The sequence below is a fragment of the Sparus aurata genome, chromosome 7 (genome assembly GCF_900880675.1).
Source record: "Sparus aurata chromosome 7, fSpaAur1.1, whole genome shotgun sequence".
In the NCBI taxonomy this organism is placed as follows: Eukaryota; Metazoa; Chordata; class Actinopteri; order Spariformes; family Sparidae; genus Sparus; species Sparus aurata.
Window position 1 is genome coordinate 12,633,531 of NC_044193.1, and position 16,906 is coordinate 12,650,436.

At 39.4% G+C, this 16,906-nt stretch overlaps 1 protein-coding gene across 1 annotated transcript in view; it reads left to right on the plus strand.

Moving 5' to 3' along the window:
- LOC115584340 (adenylate cyclase type 6) overlaps positions 1-15,583 on the plus strand; it is a 37,981-nt gene extending 22,398 nt beyond the window's left edge. Inside the window, exons 5-25 of the mRNA XM_030421684.1 lie at positions 348-497; positions 2,370-2,491; positions 3,293-3,404; positions 4,088-4,215; positions 4,312-4,470; positions 4,776-4,917; positions 6,027-6,155; positions 6,255-6,283; positions 6,376-6,523; positions 7,351-7,448; positions 8,066-8,153; positions 8,257-8,373; positions 8,464-8,622; positions 8,779-8,954; positions 10,253-10,279; positions 10,377-10,406; positions 11,191-11,323; positions 11,504-11,767; positions 11,854-12,058; positions 12,171-12,295; positions 12,780-15,583. Of these exons, the coding sequence (XP_030277544.1) occupies positions 348-497; positions 2,370-2,491; positions 3,293-3,404; positions 4,088-4,215; positions 4,312-4,470; positions 4,776-4,917; positions 6,027-6,155; positions 6,255-6,283; positions 6,376-6,523; positions 7,351-7,448; positions 8,066-8,153; positions 8,257-8,373; positions 8,464-8,622; positions 8,779-8,954; positions 10,253-10,279; positions 10,377-10,406; positions 11,191-11,323; positions 11,504-11,767; positions 11,854-12,058; positions 12,171-12,295; positions 12,780-12,908 (2,670 nt within the window). The 3' untranslated portion in view covers positions 12,909-15,583. The remainder of the gene's footprint in view (positions 1-347; positions 498-2,369; positions 2,492-3,292; positions 3,405-4,087; positions 4,216-4,311; positions 4,471-4,775; positions 4,918-6,026; positions 6,156-6,254; positions 6,284-6,375; positions 6,524-7,350; positions 7,449-8,065; positions 8,154-8,256; positions 8,374-8,463; positions 8,623-8,778; positions 8,955-10,252; positions 10,280-10,376; positions 10,407-11,190; positions 11,324-11,503; positions 11,768-11,853; positions 12,059-12,170; positions 12,296-12,779) is intronic.
- The last annotated feature ends 1,323 nt before the right edge of the window (positions 15,584-16,906 follow it).

The window sequence follows — 16,906 nt, forward strand, 5'->3', positions numbered from 1 at the left end:
AGGGGCCGTAATGCACCGACTGTATGCTTTGAGTGTGAGAAAGGGAACAGAAATGTTTTAGAAAAGAGGTAAACAGATGCCACTAGTATCATAATTTAAAGAAATAGTGCTATAAAAGCCTGTCACCAGTAAAGTCGAGCACTTGAGATGTCGGCCAGTCTCCAAAGTTATAATTTATTTACACAATAGAAATGTGTCTCACGTTTTGATTCATGAAACCATTTTATCCTGGAAGCAGTAACAGCAACATTCAAACATGAAAAAGTAATCATTTGACGAGTTTGATGAGAAAGTTCAGTCAATGCTTGAATCAACCAGAGCTTCTCCCTCCTCTCTCTTCTCTCCAGGTGAGTGCTAACGTCCTGATTTTCCTGTGCACTAACATCATTGGAATCTGTACCCACTACCCCGCTGAGGTTTCCCAGAGACAAGCCTTCCAGGAGACCAGAGGATACATCCAGGCCAGACTACATCTGCAGAGGGAGAATCAGCAACAGGTACACATGAGCATGTATATAAGATGGTGTCAGTCAGAATATAAGACAGCAGCATTTGTTTTCGGCCTGTGTCAACATAGCGCTCTGCCCTTTTTTTGTGTGGCCGCTCGAGCGCTTATTCCCTGAAACTTTTCTTTTCTAAGAAATGAAACGTGAAGAACTTGAAGCACATAAACTTATTCAGCTTGTCCAAGTTTGTTTTAAAGTGCAACTAATTCCTCATATACCACTTTCATACTCACACACTCCCCTGTCAGGCTGTGATTGACAAGTACATTTGTTCCTACTGGAGGTGTATGTCTTTGAAACTGGGCCATGTATATGCAGTTCTATTTAAAAGGCTCAGTAAACGTCTCTCACAGAAGTAAATGGTTTATATTTGCTGGAAAGCATTTTCACCTTCAAATGAATTTGGTGTGATTTTGAGTTTGAATTAGTGGCAGCCGGATGGTGTATATTGGATCGACCATACTCATGTTCATGACACAACATTGTGGCTCTCTAATGTGTGTTTAATAGTACTTAGTTTTTGGACAACAATGGAACTCTATGACACAAAGGATTAAGATAAATGAGGCTCTGGATACAGAGACAATACTTGTTGGAGCATCAGTTCACTGTTGTTTTTGTATGCCTTTCATTGGTATTTGTGACAATGAGAAAAATAATAACCACGTACACTTAACTTTTGACTAAAACTAAACGTAGTCCTAATTATTGTTAAGAAGGGAGTGAGGAGGTAAGTTGATGAAAGAGCTAGCTAACCATATACTGACCTATTTTATGTCGTGGGACAGCTGTTCTCAAACCCAAGCTCAGTTTAGCGGTATGTGGGGGAATCTGAGAAATGTTATTTGAAAATGAAATACGTTCATTTAAAAACATACATTACAGTACTATTAAAATACTGTAGATTTTTTGATAATAATACGCAAACTGAAATTTAATTTAAAATAAGTTTTGTCTGTCCTGCAATATTTTTGTTTTGCAACGTCACGCTTGCACACATCATCCATGATATGTTATTAGCTAAACTCAAACTGTGATGGCAAAATGGTAAACAAAGATAAAATGAAATGTTCAAAGGTATTTCGAGCAGCTCGGTTGAAACTGATGTTGACCACAATGAACTGAGCAAGAGTGCTAGTGGCTAAGCAGCATCAACAGTACCTGCTGACAATAGCAGAAAATGGCACGAAATAGTAAGCTGAGTAGAGTTTACCTACCCCTACTGTATTTTCATGTCAGTCAAAATGAAGTTGCTTTGAACGCCTAATATTTTCTGAGGTGCCAATGGTGTAAAAGGTTTGAGAAGAGAAGAGGAACAAATAACAAAGAAACACAGAAACAAACATAAATAAGTTATAATAATACGTAATAAAAAAAAGCACTAACAGCAGCAATAATTGCAGAAGGAGGAAAAAAAAAAGTTTGTAGAAACACTGTTGTCGAACAAAACGTTAATATCTCTTGAGCTTGTGTTAAAGGTGCACTATGTAGTTTTGAGAAAGAAATTTTAAATCAGAAGTGAAAGACAGTGAAAGAAAGTTCGTTATGCCTAAAAAACTGTTTCTAATTTCATGACTGAATAAACAGACAAAAAAATTTCATACAGGAAAACACAATTTCATTCTGTATCTCTAGAGAAAATAAATATCTCTGAGTTTGTATTTTACCTCATTAATAATATAAATATTAAAATTCTGAGTTTGAGCTTTTTTCTATAAACCTACATATTGCCCCTTTAACCACAGACCTAATTTCGGGCATCTAACCAAAAACCAATATAAAAAAAAAAACATTGACATTGAGACCAGAGAACTTAAAGTGTAAAACAGTCTGCGTTTTGTGTCATTTTTGTGTCTTTTCCAGGAGCGTCTCTTGCTCTCAGTGTTGCCAAGGCACGTTGCAATGGAGATGAAGGCTGACATCAATGCCAAGAAGGAAGACATGATGTTCCATAAGATCTATATCCAGAAACATGACAACGTCAGGTAAGTGCTGTAATTCATAGTTTATTCATTGTTTCAAATTTTACTTTATTTTACTGTTTTTGTGATATGATCTAGTGTGATGTATCAGAACATCAAAAAACTTATTAAAATGTCAAAAAGCCCAACACAAAACAAACATTGTCCGTCGTTCGTCCTGAGAGTGATTCACACACATTCGTGCCCACATACACTCACACATGCGTACTGATATACAAGCGTGCTCACAGAGTCAGAAGAGGGTAGAGTGGTTTGGCAGAGTGGAGGCTAATTAACACTAGTGAGGGAATACTTAATCACCAGCAGCCAAGATAAGATAATCCCTAAAGATGGAGAGCTTCAGCACACATTCAATTACAGCACTGAGCAAACACACTGCACAGCCTCTCACTCCCATCTCACACACACACACACACACACTCCCACCTCTCTCACACACACACACACACACACACACACACACACACACACACACACACACACACACACACACACTCCCACCTCTCACACACACACACACACACACACACACACACACACACTCCCACCTCTCACACACACACACACACACACACACACACACACACACACACACACACACACACTGGCACAGATCACACTGGCACAGATCTCCTTCAGAAGACTTTAAGGTCAAACTTCCTGCCTCTCTCAAGGTCAGCAGCCCTGTTAGTGACATGCAGCACTATTATACTACTGCTGTGTAGAGATTATAGAACTGCACAGTTACTAAGCTAAAACCATGTTTTTTCTTTCTGCTCTTCCACCTCTTGATCTCGTCCTCAGTATTCTGTTTGCAGACATCGAGGGTTTCACCAGCCTGGCCTCTCAGTGCACAGCTCAGGAGCTGGTCATGACGCTCAACGAACTCTTTGCCCGTTTCGACAAGCTGGCGTCGGTAAGGAACGCACACAGCGTCCTTTCTCATGTGTCTGTGACTTCACATGCTGTGTTGAGTTGACATTTTAAGAAAATAAAAGGGTGCTGAAAGTAAGGTTTTGTTACTAGATCCAGGTCAGCCTCCTGGCTGTAGTGACACTCTTAAAGAGGAGTTCCAATATTTTAAAACCTGTGACCTATATTTACTTGTTTTGCTGTGTAAATGAGTCTTATTTACCAGAAGTTTTGGAATCGATCACGGAGATTGCCTCTTCTGGCTGCAATGGCTGCAATGTAATCCCTTTGTGGCAACTCCAACCATCAACATTACGTCCACTAGAAGTGTTTGTTTCTAAGTGTCTGATAGCATTACGGAAATTATTCCTACAGAAAGAATCATTTTTTGTAACAAGAAACACAAGTCTTGTTTAAGGAAGTTGTTGCCTCATCTAGATTATCAAAATCACTTAAATATTCAGTCATGGCTTTGGAAATAAATTCTTGCTGGCTGTTCCTCATAGTAAATTTCCAAACTCCTCTCTCCAACTCACGTTTCCACCTTCATCTTACTGCAGGGAAATTAATGAGCATATTTCCCTGAATGTCGAACTATTCCTTCATTTGTCTTTTGGACACTTAGTACAACCTAATTTTTAAAATTTGTTTTCATCTCTTGCTCTCTCTGTTTTACCGCCTTCTCAGGAGAACCACTGTCTACGTATTAAAATTCTGGGTGATTGTTATTATTGTGTGTCCGGGCTGCCTGAGCCCCGGGCCGACCACGCCCACTGCTGTGTGGAGATGGGCGTCGACATGATAGAGGCCATCTCGTGAGTAGAAACAGTGTTTGCATATGTGTGCTGTTTGGTTTGGCGTTAGTTTGTTTGATGTAATGGAGGCTGATCTTCTGTGCTGTGTACCCGCAGGCTGGTGCGGGAGGTGACGGGGGTCAACGTTAACATGCGCGTCGGCATTCACAGTGGGCGTGTCCACTGTGGCGTGCTGGGACTGAGGAAGTGGCAGTTTGACGTGTGGTCAAACGACGTCACACTGGCCAATCACATGGAGGCGGGAGGCAAAGCAGGGTGAGGTTCACACACACACCCCAATTTGCATGTTAGAAAAACCAGCAAAGTGCTCAGCTGTTGACGCAAGATGATTTACTGGTGATCAACAAAGGTACCATGTTTATAAAGAACCAGTAAAGTAAAGATGGCTTACTTTATTGGTTCTTTATAAACAATACATATCTGTCACTCGCTTCCAATACAAACGCTGCACCGGCACGTACTAGCAAAGATCTGTACAACCGCAGGTCATGGTGACCACAAGTTCCTCATAGTCACTTAATGTTTTATATTAAATTCCTCATGTGTTTACCTCCTCGTAGGCGGATCCACATCACCAAGGCCACCTTGCAGTACCTCAACGGAGACTATGAGGTGGAACCAGGTTTTGGAGGTGAGAGGAATGCGTATCTGAAGGAAAACAGCATAGAGACCTTCCTGGTCCTCGGCTGCAGCCAGAAACGGGTCAGTGCATAAAAACATAAAGCGCAATAAGCACATGTTTGTCATGTTCAGGATTTTTTCTTTTCTCAAAGTAAACACACAGAAATATTTTACATTTTGTCCCATACTATACATATGCATTGACATTTTATTCATTATTTATTTCTGAATGTTTTTCTCTTATATTTCCTTTTACAATCATTGTTTTTCACCCAATTTAAATGTAAGCATATTAGCCTTTGAGCACATCCTTTAGAGTATGGCTGGGCAACATTCTGATGCACTACTGCTTCGGTATCAGAATTTCATCATACAATAACAATCTAAAAAAATACACTGTATCATTGTGTACGTTGCTCCACTTGAACCACCTTCTTATCGAAGAGTTCAATGAGCCATAGTATCCTTCTATTAAACATTTTGACTCCAGAATGGTTGTGCTTTCTGGCAGTTTTGCCAGTTTGCGGCCATTTTACATTGTAATACATGGCACACATGGACATGGACCTGCAGCATGTTTTAGGAAGTGTGGGGTGATTTCTCTTCTGTTTTGCCAAGTTTTGCATCAACAAGTAGGGCAAACACCAACAACAAGATTTTCCAGTTAACCTTTTCAGTTGCATTTTATACTTTCACACCTTCAATTCATAGAAATGTTCTTTATTCTCTTGAATTTAAGTCTATACAATGAAGTTTCAAGCCGCATTCCCAGAGTTCTATTCAATGATCCCGTAATTTCCATCCGGTTTTTTTGACACTGATTAGTTTTCCTATTAGAAAAATATATTCAAATTGAAAGATCAATCAAGGTTTGCCAATCAAAGCTAAAATAACTTAACTAACAATAACTTGTGGGGCCTAGAAGCTTGAATCAGTTGCAGATCAACAGTGACAAGTAGACAAACTGTCTTCCACTGTGAAGAAAAAGAACCACAGAGGAATAATCTTAACAGATGAGAGGGGACAGATTTGTGAATGAACTAATCTGACTGTACGCTCCCTCGTGGGCGTCATGAAAGCCAGAATGAAAAAGACCTCTTCCCGTGTATTTAGTCAGTTATATTATTATTCAGTGTGTTGTGTTGTTTGAGAACAGTTGGTCAAGCTTTCATCTTCTTTCATCTGAGCAGAAGGAGGAGAAGGCGATGATGGCAAAGATGCAGCGGACGAGGGCCAACTCTAACGAGGGGCTGATGCCACGCTGGGTCCCTGACAGAACCTTCTCCCGGACCAAAGACTCCAAAGTCTTCAGACAAATGGTGAGACTCAACATCGACTCGCTCCTTCATGGTGACAGGCTGCAGCTTCTCGCTTTTCCCCGAGACTCATATTTGTCATATTTGTTCTCTGTCTTTCAGGGGATTGATGAGACCTCCAGTAAAGACAAGTGAGTACTCACTCTCGATGCTCGGATGTGTGAAAACTGCTCCTTTTTTTTTTTTTCACTTGATCTCATTAACCCCTTTATCTTTTTTTCAGCCGTGGAGTTCAGGAGGCCATGAACCCTGAGGACGAGGTGGATGAATTTCTGGGGAGAGCCATTGACGCGCGCAGCATCGACCAGCTGAGAAAAGACCACGTGAAGAAATTCCTGCTCACCTTCCAGACCTCGAGCCTTGAGAAAAAGGTTTAAAAGAGACTCCTGATTATTTTGCTACAGCTGCAGTGGGTTGGATTTAGGGGGGGGGGGTCTATTGTTAGAGATGTATAATATTCCATGCAGTCCACTATGTTTCTACAGTGGCTTAATACAGACATTTGGATGATAATTTTCAGTGTGTGTTAAATAATTTCAGTCGAGTTTAGTTTTTCTTAAAGGAGCAATTTGTAACATATGACGCAAATTTTTTGTTTACAGCATTATGAGCAGAATGCGACTAAAAACACTGTGTTGTTGCAGATGTTTACTGAAGTTAGCATACCTTTCTCCTTATAGTCTTATAGCCCCCAAAGTTTCAGCTAAGAGATATATGCCAACTGTTGTGAAGAAGAAAAAATGAATACTCCTCCATGTAGTTTCCTTACTAAATAGAAAAATGCAACCATACACCTTCTGAATACAAGATCATCTGATACTAATTGTAAAAAACGCTTCATTCAAACTCGACATAAACAGAACAAAACTTACCAACACAGTATTCGTTTGACTTTCCACAATCACAATAAGTCCTCAATTCATCGAGTGAGATCTGACAATATTCTGGCTCTACCAAACATTTTTCCTTTCCAAAAAAGGGCTGCTTCCACAGAGCAGCAGCTGTCCCTCTGGTGATGTTCTGACCCCTTAGGTTTTGGAAACTTCGAATTTTGGCCATGTTTTACAAATTACACCTTGAAAGGGTTTACTTTATATTTAGTTCCACTTTTTTAAAAAGTGAAAAAAAAAAAAAAAGACTGCTTATTTTGTTGTAGTTTCTTCCACCTAACTGTCTTATTATCGCTTTTCTGTTGCAGTATTCCAAAAAGGTGGACGATCGTTTCGGAGGCTACGTTGCCTGCACCCTACTAGTATTCTGCTTCATATCATTCATACAGATTGTTATCTTTCCACAGTAAGTTCTTCACATATACTGTAAGTCCTTCAATATGTACCTTGTTAAGACTGCCTTTACACAATTATACATTAGTGCCTTTTAATTTAGCTTTTTTTTGTTCAAGCTGACTGACAGTTTCAGTGACTTTCATCCCACTTGGGGAACTCATGTAGCATTTTGTGCAACTTCTGTGTTTGTTCATCTTCCAAGAGCTGCCAAAAAAATGACAGATTGTGAGAATTTTTTGTCACGAGGACCTGATATGTTCATATTTCTGCATAGAAACAGAAGGGAAAAAAAAGGTGTCCTGTTCCATAATTTTAAAGGTGGATAGTGACTGAGGAACCTGTAAAATGCAGACGGAAACAAGCTCAACTCAAATGTTTTAACTGCTTATTACTATGATCCATCCCTACACGCATGTCAACATGCATAAAAATATACAATTCATCAGTTATACAAAAAAGGGTATAAGGCTGCCCTCTAACAATCAGCAGGTGGATTAATAGGACTTTTAAATCTGTTGTTGGGCTTGGTTTGCTTGGTTGCAAGTAGAAGTTTGACAAAAACTAAGCTGGTTGGTTGAGAAAGCGCCCTGAATATATCTCTATAACTTTTTGTTTTGTTCCTTGCAGCACCCCGGTAATGCTGGGAATCTACATCAGTATCTTCATCATCCTCGCCAACATCCTCTTCATCTGTGCCATATATTCGTGCATCAAGGTAGCGGAGCTCGTGAAAACAAAGAAAACTAATATTTTGGTAATATACTTTGACCATCTGTCAAGGTGTAAATCTTTTTTCTTTTTCTTTTTTCCTCGTGTAGCTCTTTCCAGGTGCGATGCAGACTGTCTCAAAGAAGATTGTCCAGTCTCGCACCAACAGCACCCTGGTTGGAGTATTTACCATCATCCTCGTCTTCATCTCTGCCTTTGTTAATATGGTAAGTGATAGCTAACACAGAAGACCAGCCATACATGTAGAAAATGTTGCTGGATAGATGATCACGTGTGTATGTTTGGCTTTGCTGCAGTTTGCCTGTGACACCACGGGCTTGGCGCAGTGCGTTGCGGAGAAGCTCAACACCTCTGCAGCCCTGGTGACACCCTGTCTGATCCGCAGCCTGAATGTGTCCGTTGAAGGCGGTCTAGAGATCTGTCCGAGCCAAGGCCCCTCCTGCCCCTTTCCTGAGGTGAGTTTATTGTGTGTCACCACTTCACCGTTTGTGTCCCCAACACAAACGGTCGAGCCATTTCAAACAGAAAATGTCACATTTGCATTTGTGTTTCTGTGAGAGATCTATTGTTGATAGCACCTCTTTGTGATGCTGCTCTCCTGTTCGTGCCAGTATTTCAGCTACAGTGTGCTGCTGACGCTGCTGGCCTGCTCGGTGTTCCTGCAGATCAGCAGCATCGGGAAGCTGGCCCTCATGCTGCTCATCCAGCTCACCTTCCTGCTGCTGGTGGAGTGGCCACAAGTAGCACTATTCGACAACGCAGACCTCTTTGTCACCTCCAATGCCATGTAAGTGCCACAGGCTGGGTGCTGATGCGGAGCGGGGGCACAGAATAATGTTTGTATAAAACTAGGCAGCTTTTTCCATGTTTTAAATGTAGGGCTGAGTATTGATCCTCAATTGGGTATTGAAAATGGTGTTATTTATTATCTTAGTTATTCTATTATCCTAATAACTTCTCTATCTTTACACCATATTTTATCAAGTCCACAGCTTTAATCAGCCCGCTGCAGTGAGCAGTTTGTCATATTTTGTTGAAATAAAAACTATTTTAACGGCCTATATTCCCTAAACTAAGGTTTGAATTTTCAAGCATGACTTAAGCAGAAAACCACGTAAAAGTAGTTAATAAATCCTTAATTAAACATGGAAATGATCTTACCTCTAAGCAAAGTACGGACCTAATTATCTTGCTGCTGGTTATGTCCGGGTATCGCAGGCTGGGATTGCATATGTGTTCAAGAGGGATGTGCTGAACTCTGCATAAGCTTTATGAACAACATGCACATATTCCCAAGCTTTGTTTATGGCTTTATTTTTCAAGCTACTATTCCTAGTCCACCTACTAAAATATGTTGGCTGGCTTCTACCATCAACGTGATCTCATCTTCCACAAAGTTTGATTTTCTCTTTTGTTCCATGGTTATTCCTGACAAAAAACCCCTGTTCATGCTGACATTATTAAAAGGGGAAATGATGTGGCATGTGTTTCAGTTTAAATTACTTTAAACTTTACTTTATAGATGACATGTGCAAAAGGGACACATGGGATTCTTCAGCAATGTTTTTTATACTCAACACCCTTTGTGAGTCGATTGTAAACACATCATTAGCAATGATCTTAAGACTCAGACTAAGTCCAAGCACAAATCGAAGACATTTTTATAAATGAGGCCCCGGAGATGTTTTTTTTAAGAAGTGAGCAGAAATAACCGTAGAATTTAGCGAGTTAGACTGTTCTTGTGTTTCTAATTTGGCAGGATAAAAATCAGGAAAAAACCTAGTAAATGATTCCATCCATCTGTATGCGTTTTTTCCCCCTCACATTATTAACTCACTTAAGCAGTTATAACATTGGTCAGCAGAAAATATACTTGAAGACAACGTGAGTGTATATGTATTGAGATGCTCTGTGAAAATCAAAAACACCTAACACACAGACATTACACATGCACATTGAACATTTTAAGTAACATTACCAATTTGTGCCACCAATTGATTTGTACACTTTTATTTTTGTTACATATCTTGAGTTTTGTACATTTCGCTGTTTGTACTTATTGAATTTTTTTTCTTCCTTTCTTAGTGATTTAAATGAAACTAGTGCTCAATGGTAAGATATTTTTTTTTAAAAGAAACACTAATATTATAATGTTATTTTGCTTCATTTGTGTTGATGAGAATTCATTTTCTTGTGTTTGTACTTTTAGGTCCAGTTTCAATGAAACTACAAACCAATGGTAAGATTACATTCAGTATAACTTTCAGTGGTCTCATCCACACCAAGGACCATAACTGTAAAGATGACTGTAAAGATAACGATGTGAGGATCCAAACTGATAACAAGGATACTGATCCATGAAATTCTTCAAAGATGAGTTCGGAGAATCCAACCCTGTTAGCAATGATCATCAAAAGATTCTCAACATTAATTATCCTGCCGATTGTCAAGAGAACATGAATAAAGACAAAAGAAACTTTCAAGACCCTAATACAGTTTGCCTTTTTGTTTCAGGTAAAATTGTGTTTTTTATGTGTAATTTTCAGCCTAATACACATTAAATAAGCATTCAATGAATTGTATAAATAACCAAGACTGAGTTATTAGAGTAGGCTGTCTAAAAAGCGTTTCCTAAATGCCATCAATTAGCTTACATAATACACCAATTTTATAAGCACCTCTGAAACATAATTTTGTAGTAAACTGCCCGCAAAATCAAGCTGATTAATGGGGATGTGAATTCAGATGGATTTTGATTGGCTGTCAGTGTTTCTATCGTTTATCAAATCGCTCTGAAAGTGATCCCAAGGATGTCGTTCGCTTCTGTGGTTGTCTTTATATTGTGGTGTGAATTCCACAGCCCACTTGAATTAGAAAGATTTTTAAAACAATATATTTATAGTTATTGTTATAGTCGTCGTTCTTGGTATGGACCTCCCAATATGCTATTATTATTTTAAAGATTTTATCCCCCCAGTTCATCTTCCATACATTAATCTGAACATGTGTCCGTCATTCCGCAGCCCATTTGTTGTGACCAAAGTGTCCCTGAGGGTCATGACTCCAGTGATCCTAACAGTCTTTGTCCTGGCACTGTACCTGCACGCCCAGCAGGTTGAATCTACTGCACGCCTCGACTTCCTGTGGAAATTACAGGTATGTGCAGCGTCCACTAGAGGGTGCCATCTGACCAAACACAATGTCTTCACTTCTCTGAAAAAACCTCAATGTTGTCCATCAATGAACAAGATGATACATAGATCTGCAGTCTATACCTCGATCCTGTCAGACATTATACTTGTCTGAATATAACTAATAAAGAGTTTTATCTCTCAGGCCACAGAAGAGAAGGAGGAGATGGAGGAACTGCAAGCCTACAATCGTCGCCTCCTCCATAATATTCTGCCCAAGGACGTTGCTGCTCACTTTTTGGCACGTGAGCGGCGTAATGACGAACTATACTACCAGTCCTGTGAGTGTGTGGCTGTCATGTTCGCCTCCATCAGCAACTTTTCTGAGTTCTACGTGGAGCTGGAGGCCAACAACGAGGGAGTGGAGTGTCTGCGGCTGCTAAACGAGATCATCGCCGACTTTGATGAGGTAAAATACGTCGAAGCATGTTTGTGAAACTCAAAAAAAGGAATATATGATTGTTTGTAAATTGTGCAAATGTATCCTGTTCTCAGATCATCAGTGAAGAGAAGTACAGGCAGCTAGAGAAGATCAAGACCATCGGCTCCACTTACATGGCGGCCTCCGGTCTCAATGACTCCACCTATGACAAGGAGGGCCGTTCCCATATCACTGCACTGGCCGACTACGCCATGAGACTCCGGGAGCAGATGAAATACATCAACGAGCATTCCTTCAACAACTTCCAGATGAAAATAGGTAAATAAAATAAAAACAGCACAAGATTCAAATGATTTTGAGGTTGTGTTACATGTTTAGTAGAAGCTTTGCTTTGTTGATTCACTGTAATGTTTTTGTCTTCAATTCTCAGGCCTGAACATTGGACCAGTGGTAGCTGGGGTCATCGGTGCACGCAAGCCTCAATATGATATTTGGGGAAACACAGTCAATGTGGCCAGTCGTATGGACAGCACAGGTGTGCCTGACCGCATACAGGTAGGTTTCATGTGACTTCGAATAACAGACATCCAGGTGTGAAACAAAACTATAAAATGGGTTTTGTGTCAATATATAATAAACTTCAGCATTGAAATATGATTACAACCATTACAATGTTAATGAAAGATTTTTTTCATAACGTCACATTCAGTCAGGTACACCTGTACAATGAATTGTAATTAAATGTACCAGCTCTGCCCTAAGTTCTGCCTTTACAAACTTTTTTTTTTTTGATAGTCTGAAAATGTAAAAATTCAACTATGTTTATTACTGATGTCATAGTGAAAGGGGCATATACATTCTTTAAGATATAAGACATTAAGACATTTTGAAATTTGGTTAAGACAATAAAAATAAAAATCATTAAATAAACATTGATCAAATAAATATATATATACATCAAATTGCAGAGACACTCTGGTTGAACTTGATACACTCAGGTTCATTAATGTAAATGTGCCCTATTCCGTTCTGCTCACAGGTGACTACAGACCTCCACCAGGTGCTTGCAAACAAAGGGTACGTGCTGGAGTGTCGCGGGGTGGTTAAGGTCAAAGGGAAAGGGGAAATGACAACCTACTTCCTGAACGATGGACCGCCCAACAGTTAGCAGCCATGGCGGCAGCAGATGCCGGGATGATCCCCACTGCAAGGACACAGCACCACTGAGCGAGGACTCACAGTGCGAGCGAATGGCTAAAAAACTCGAGACGCCATCACTTGAATCCCCAAGCAAAGAGGAAAAAAAACTTTTAAGACTTCAAAAGGAAAGTGTTCTTGAGAGGAAAATGTTCTCGTCTGGCAGCCATTTTGGCCCACGTACATGTTGAAGGACAAGTGTTTTTCTCATGTCTAGCCTCTCTCTCAGGCTTCTTGAAAGATGCAAAGTCTGTTTATTTAAAACAACGCCTTTTAGCCTGTGTCAAAAGAAGATTAATGCTGTACATAAGGCTACTTTTATTTTTACTTTGTGTTTTGTTTTTGTTCTATTTGTTTTCTGGTAATTTTTATTTCACATGAATTATGAACAGGTACTCATATTTTGTTTCTGGATTAATTATTTATTCTGATCTCAATGTTTTGTGCAAAAGGTCCTTTATGAAAAGTGTGAATACATACGTGCACAAATATCCAGTTTATTACACGTTTATAAGTGTGTATGTACATGCATATTTGTGTGTGTATGACTATATGTATAAACTGAGGAGGAATATATTGACCAAAGACTAAAGTATTTACTAAAAGCAAGGCAAGACATGTTTGATATGTTCTCGCTGAAGTCAGCAATGATCACCGCCTCTGTTTTTTTTTAAGGCAGGAGGCCTGAACCCTGTTTGTTTGCCTGACTGCTCATTGTTTTCATAAAATGTCAAATTAATTTATTATTCAGGCAGCAGAGAGCTGATCACTAACTCTAAAATGATGATGTTGCCCTCAACCTCTAAAGAAAAAAGACGACTAAGGATGTTATTAGAAGGCGATGTCTGAAATCTATATTTTTATCTCCGCTCTCTGAGGAGCAGAAGTAGCTCCAGCTCGGATCATCCTCATTTCACGTCAGATCGGTTCCTCAGAGCTTGAGCAGCCAGTGGGCAGCTGGTTTCAGCCGTTAAAGTATGTTGTCATCGACTGCTCCTTCCCTTTCAGAGAAGTATTTTTTTGGTGCAAATGGAAATGAAGGAACTCAGATCAGGTAGTTGTCCCAGAGCCATCAGGAGGGGGGAAACCTCGGATTTCAGCGCAGCGGTACCACACAGCCTGATTCTTCTATGAAGAAGAAATAGATGAAGGAAAGAAATATATATTGATTTTGACTGAATACTGTGCTTTGTAATCCTGAAGGGGCATAACTATTTTCACTGTGAGGTTTTTATGATACAACGAAAACTGCTTTCTTGCCAAACATAACCGCTTTGAAGCATGTCTGATTGTGGTATCTTGTTTTCATTTGGGTTTGTTTTAACGTAGGGTATTTTGTATCACTTCTGTATCCATCATTTGTATATTCTTAATGTTGTTATTATTATTATTATTATTATTATTATGAAGATTCTGATTAATTATTATGCTTATTATGATGATTCCATTCCAATGAAAAGGATCAAAGACCAGCACGCTTTCTCGTAATATGCCAGTCGTAAAGCTCAAGCTCACTGGTACCAACTGATCAACTGCAGCCAATGAATTCTGCTGTTCAGTCCTGATGTTCAATACAGTATTTCAACTGGCGATCGGTGTGATCATGTAAAGTAAGAAGAAGTAACCATTAGCTGCCTTTGCAGCAGAACCTGAGTGGTGTATGCTCTCATAAGCATAGCAGTAAACACACACAAATACAGATGATTCACTGTGCTTTTTTTTTTTTTATGCCACTACTGCAGTATTGTAAATCTCAGTCAGCCTTTAAGGTGACCTCTCCCTTCCACACATTAACTTCTCAGCACTAACTATGTGAAGGCAGAATTAGTAGACCTACACACATATTTATTGTATTATTTCCTCCCCCGCTCAGTCTTTCAGCAACACGTGGAAGTACTAATAGCTGAGTTTGATTGCCTTAAGTTAAATCACAGAATAACACTGAACAGGAACTGTGCCTGCTTGCCCTGTCTGGACTGCTGATGTTTGGACGGAGAGGAAGATATGGGATAAGGGCTTGTCGAGAATAATTTTCACTTCTCATTACTGCAATGATCTCAAAATAAATTGGGAGAATCAGCCTGATTTAAGCTCTTCCGCCACTCTCAACAATGGCAACCAACCAGTTGATCATGTTTGTACCAAAGCCAGCTCACGCAGCCTTGTGCTATTGGTCCCTCCTGTGCAATGATATGTGGCCTCTAGCGTGGTGGTGGTGGTTGGAGCACCAGAGGACAGTAATGTAACGGAGATCACCAACTATCAAGTGAACTGTGACCAATGAAGAGAGATTCATATAAGCAAAGAGTTTATAGAACGGACATGAGTTTATTAAAATGTGCATTGTATGTATTCTATTTCTATTGGCTGTCCGTAGACTTGTGTTGATTGTTAACTCTTGGGATGTTTGGGGGGAACAGGAGAGGGGAGGAAGGTTGTCCCCATACTACTGAAACAGTGTTTTGCTCAGGCCTGATGAATCCTTCCGTATTTGTTTTTTTTCTTTTATTTGTATTTTCCCTGAGTTGGAGGAGTTGAAAGGGGAGCGTTTTTGCAAAGTTGAAGGACAAGAAGAGTTGAGGACTATGACAAAGAGAAAAATAACATTTCCCCTTGAAGAAAAAAATTAAAAAAAAATCAATGGCTGTTCTTGTGTTTTCATATATCCACTAATGTTTTTTTTTTAATGTATTACAAGTATGTCTTACCTGTGGCTTACAGGAACAGAAGCCACTGGATGCAAACCTTAATGGCGCCTTTTTAATGGATACGGTAATACTTAACACTAAGGTACACAAAAAAAATGTGAGTAGTTACTACAGAGCGGGAGTGGGAATGAATAAGGAACACCTTGATGATTAATTAATCATTTATGAGTGAGCTCTGAAAATTGTAATTTAAGAACTATATCGTAAATAATACTATATTAATAACTCTTTAATGGTTCATTCATAAATATCTGAGAATCAACATATGACCACGTTCCTCAAGAGCGAGAATGTACCTTATTCAACCATGAACCAGCCGCTGAGTGGCACAATCTAGTAATGACTCATTAATTACTGATAACTTCATTATAAAGTATTCTTAATGTTTACCTTCAAGTAAGTCAAACATAGTGCTGAGTAGATGCCAGGTTGAGTCATTATTTACTAATTACTTAATCATTAGTTAATCTTTTTCTGCACCTTCAAGTAAAGTTAAACATCACACTAAGTAGTTACCAGGTCGAGTATTTAATTACTTATTACTTAATCATTAATTACTCCTTGTGTACGTTCAAGTAAAGTTTTACATCTCACTGATTTATTACCACGTAGTCCCTGTGTAACTGAGTTGAAACTCATTTTAAGAAACACGAAAACACAGATTATTTTTTGTTAGTTGTTAATGTTACAAAAGTCCTTGTTTGGACTAGGGTTTGGATTAGCAGTCAACGTAACTAAAACCATTCCAGTCAATGATAAGTCAGTCAGTGATATTCAGGTGCAAAGCTGCAGGACCAGCAGTACCACCTTGTGCCATCTACAGGACTGTTATGGTAATTAACAGCCTTTGTGGCAGGAATTTTGACACCAGTGCCTCCTGCCGGTAATGATTGTGCTTTTAGCTCTGAGCTGGTGCTCAGACCCCAGTACACAGGTCAGTTGAAGGTCCGGTTGAGAGTTGTGACAGCGGTTATGATTTGGTTTCAACTGTTTTAACCCTTTAAGAATCAGTTGTTTGTGTTGCCACTTTTTTATGTGATGATTGTGCTAATAGTAAGTTTAGAAACATTCATGATCATCTTGCAACACTCACTACAGATCAGAGTGACCATGGACTCCAGCATGATGAGTCCGGTTCCGACTGATGTCCTTCATTTTTTACTAATAGGACAAGTGTACTGAAGCCCATTAAGTGAAATTATGGGAAATTTGTGGCTTTCAGAGGTGATGATTATTGTTCAAATCCAGCCTGTGAACATCT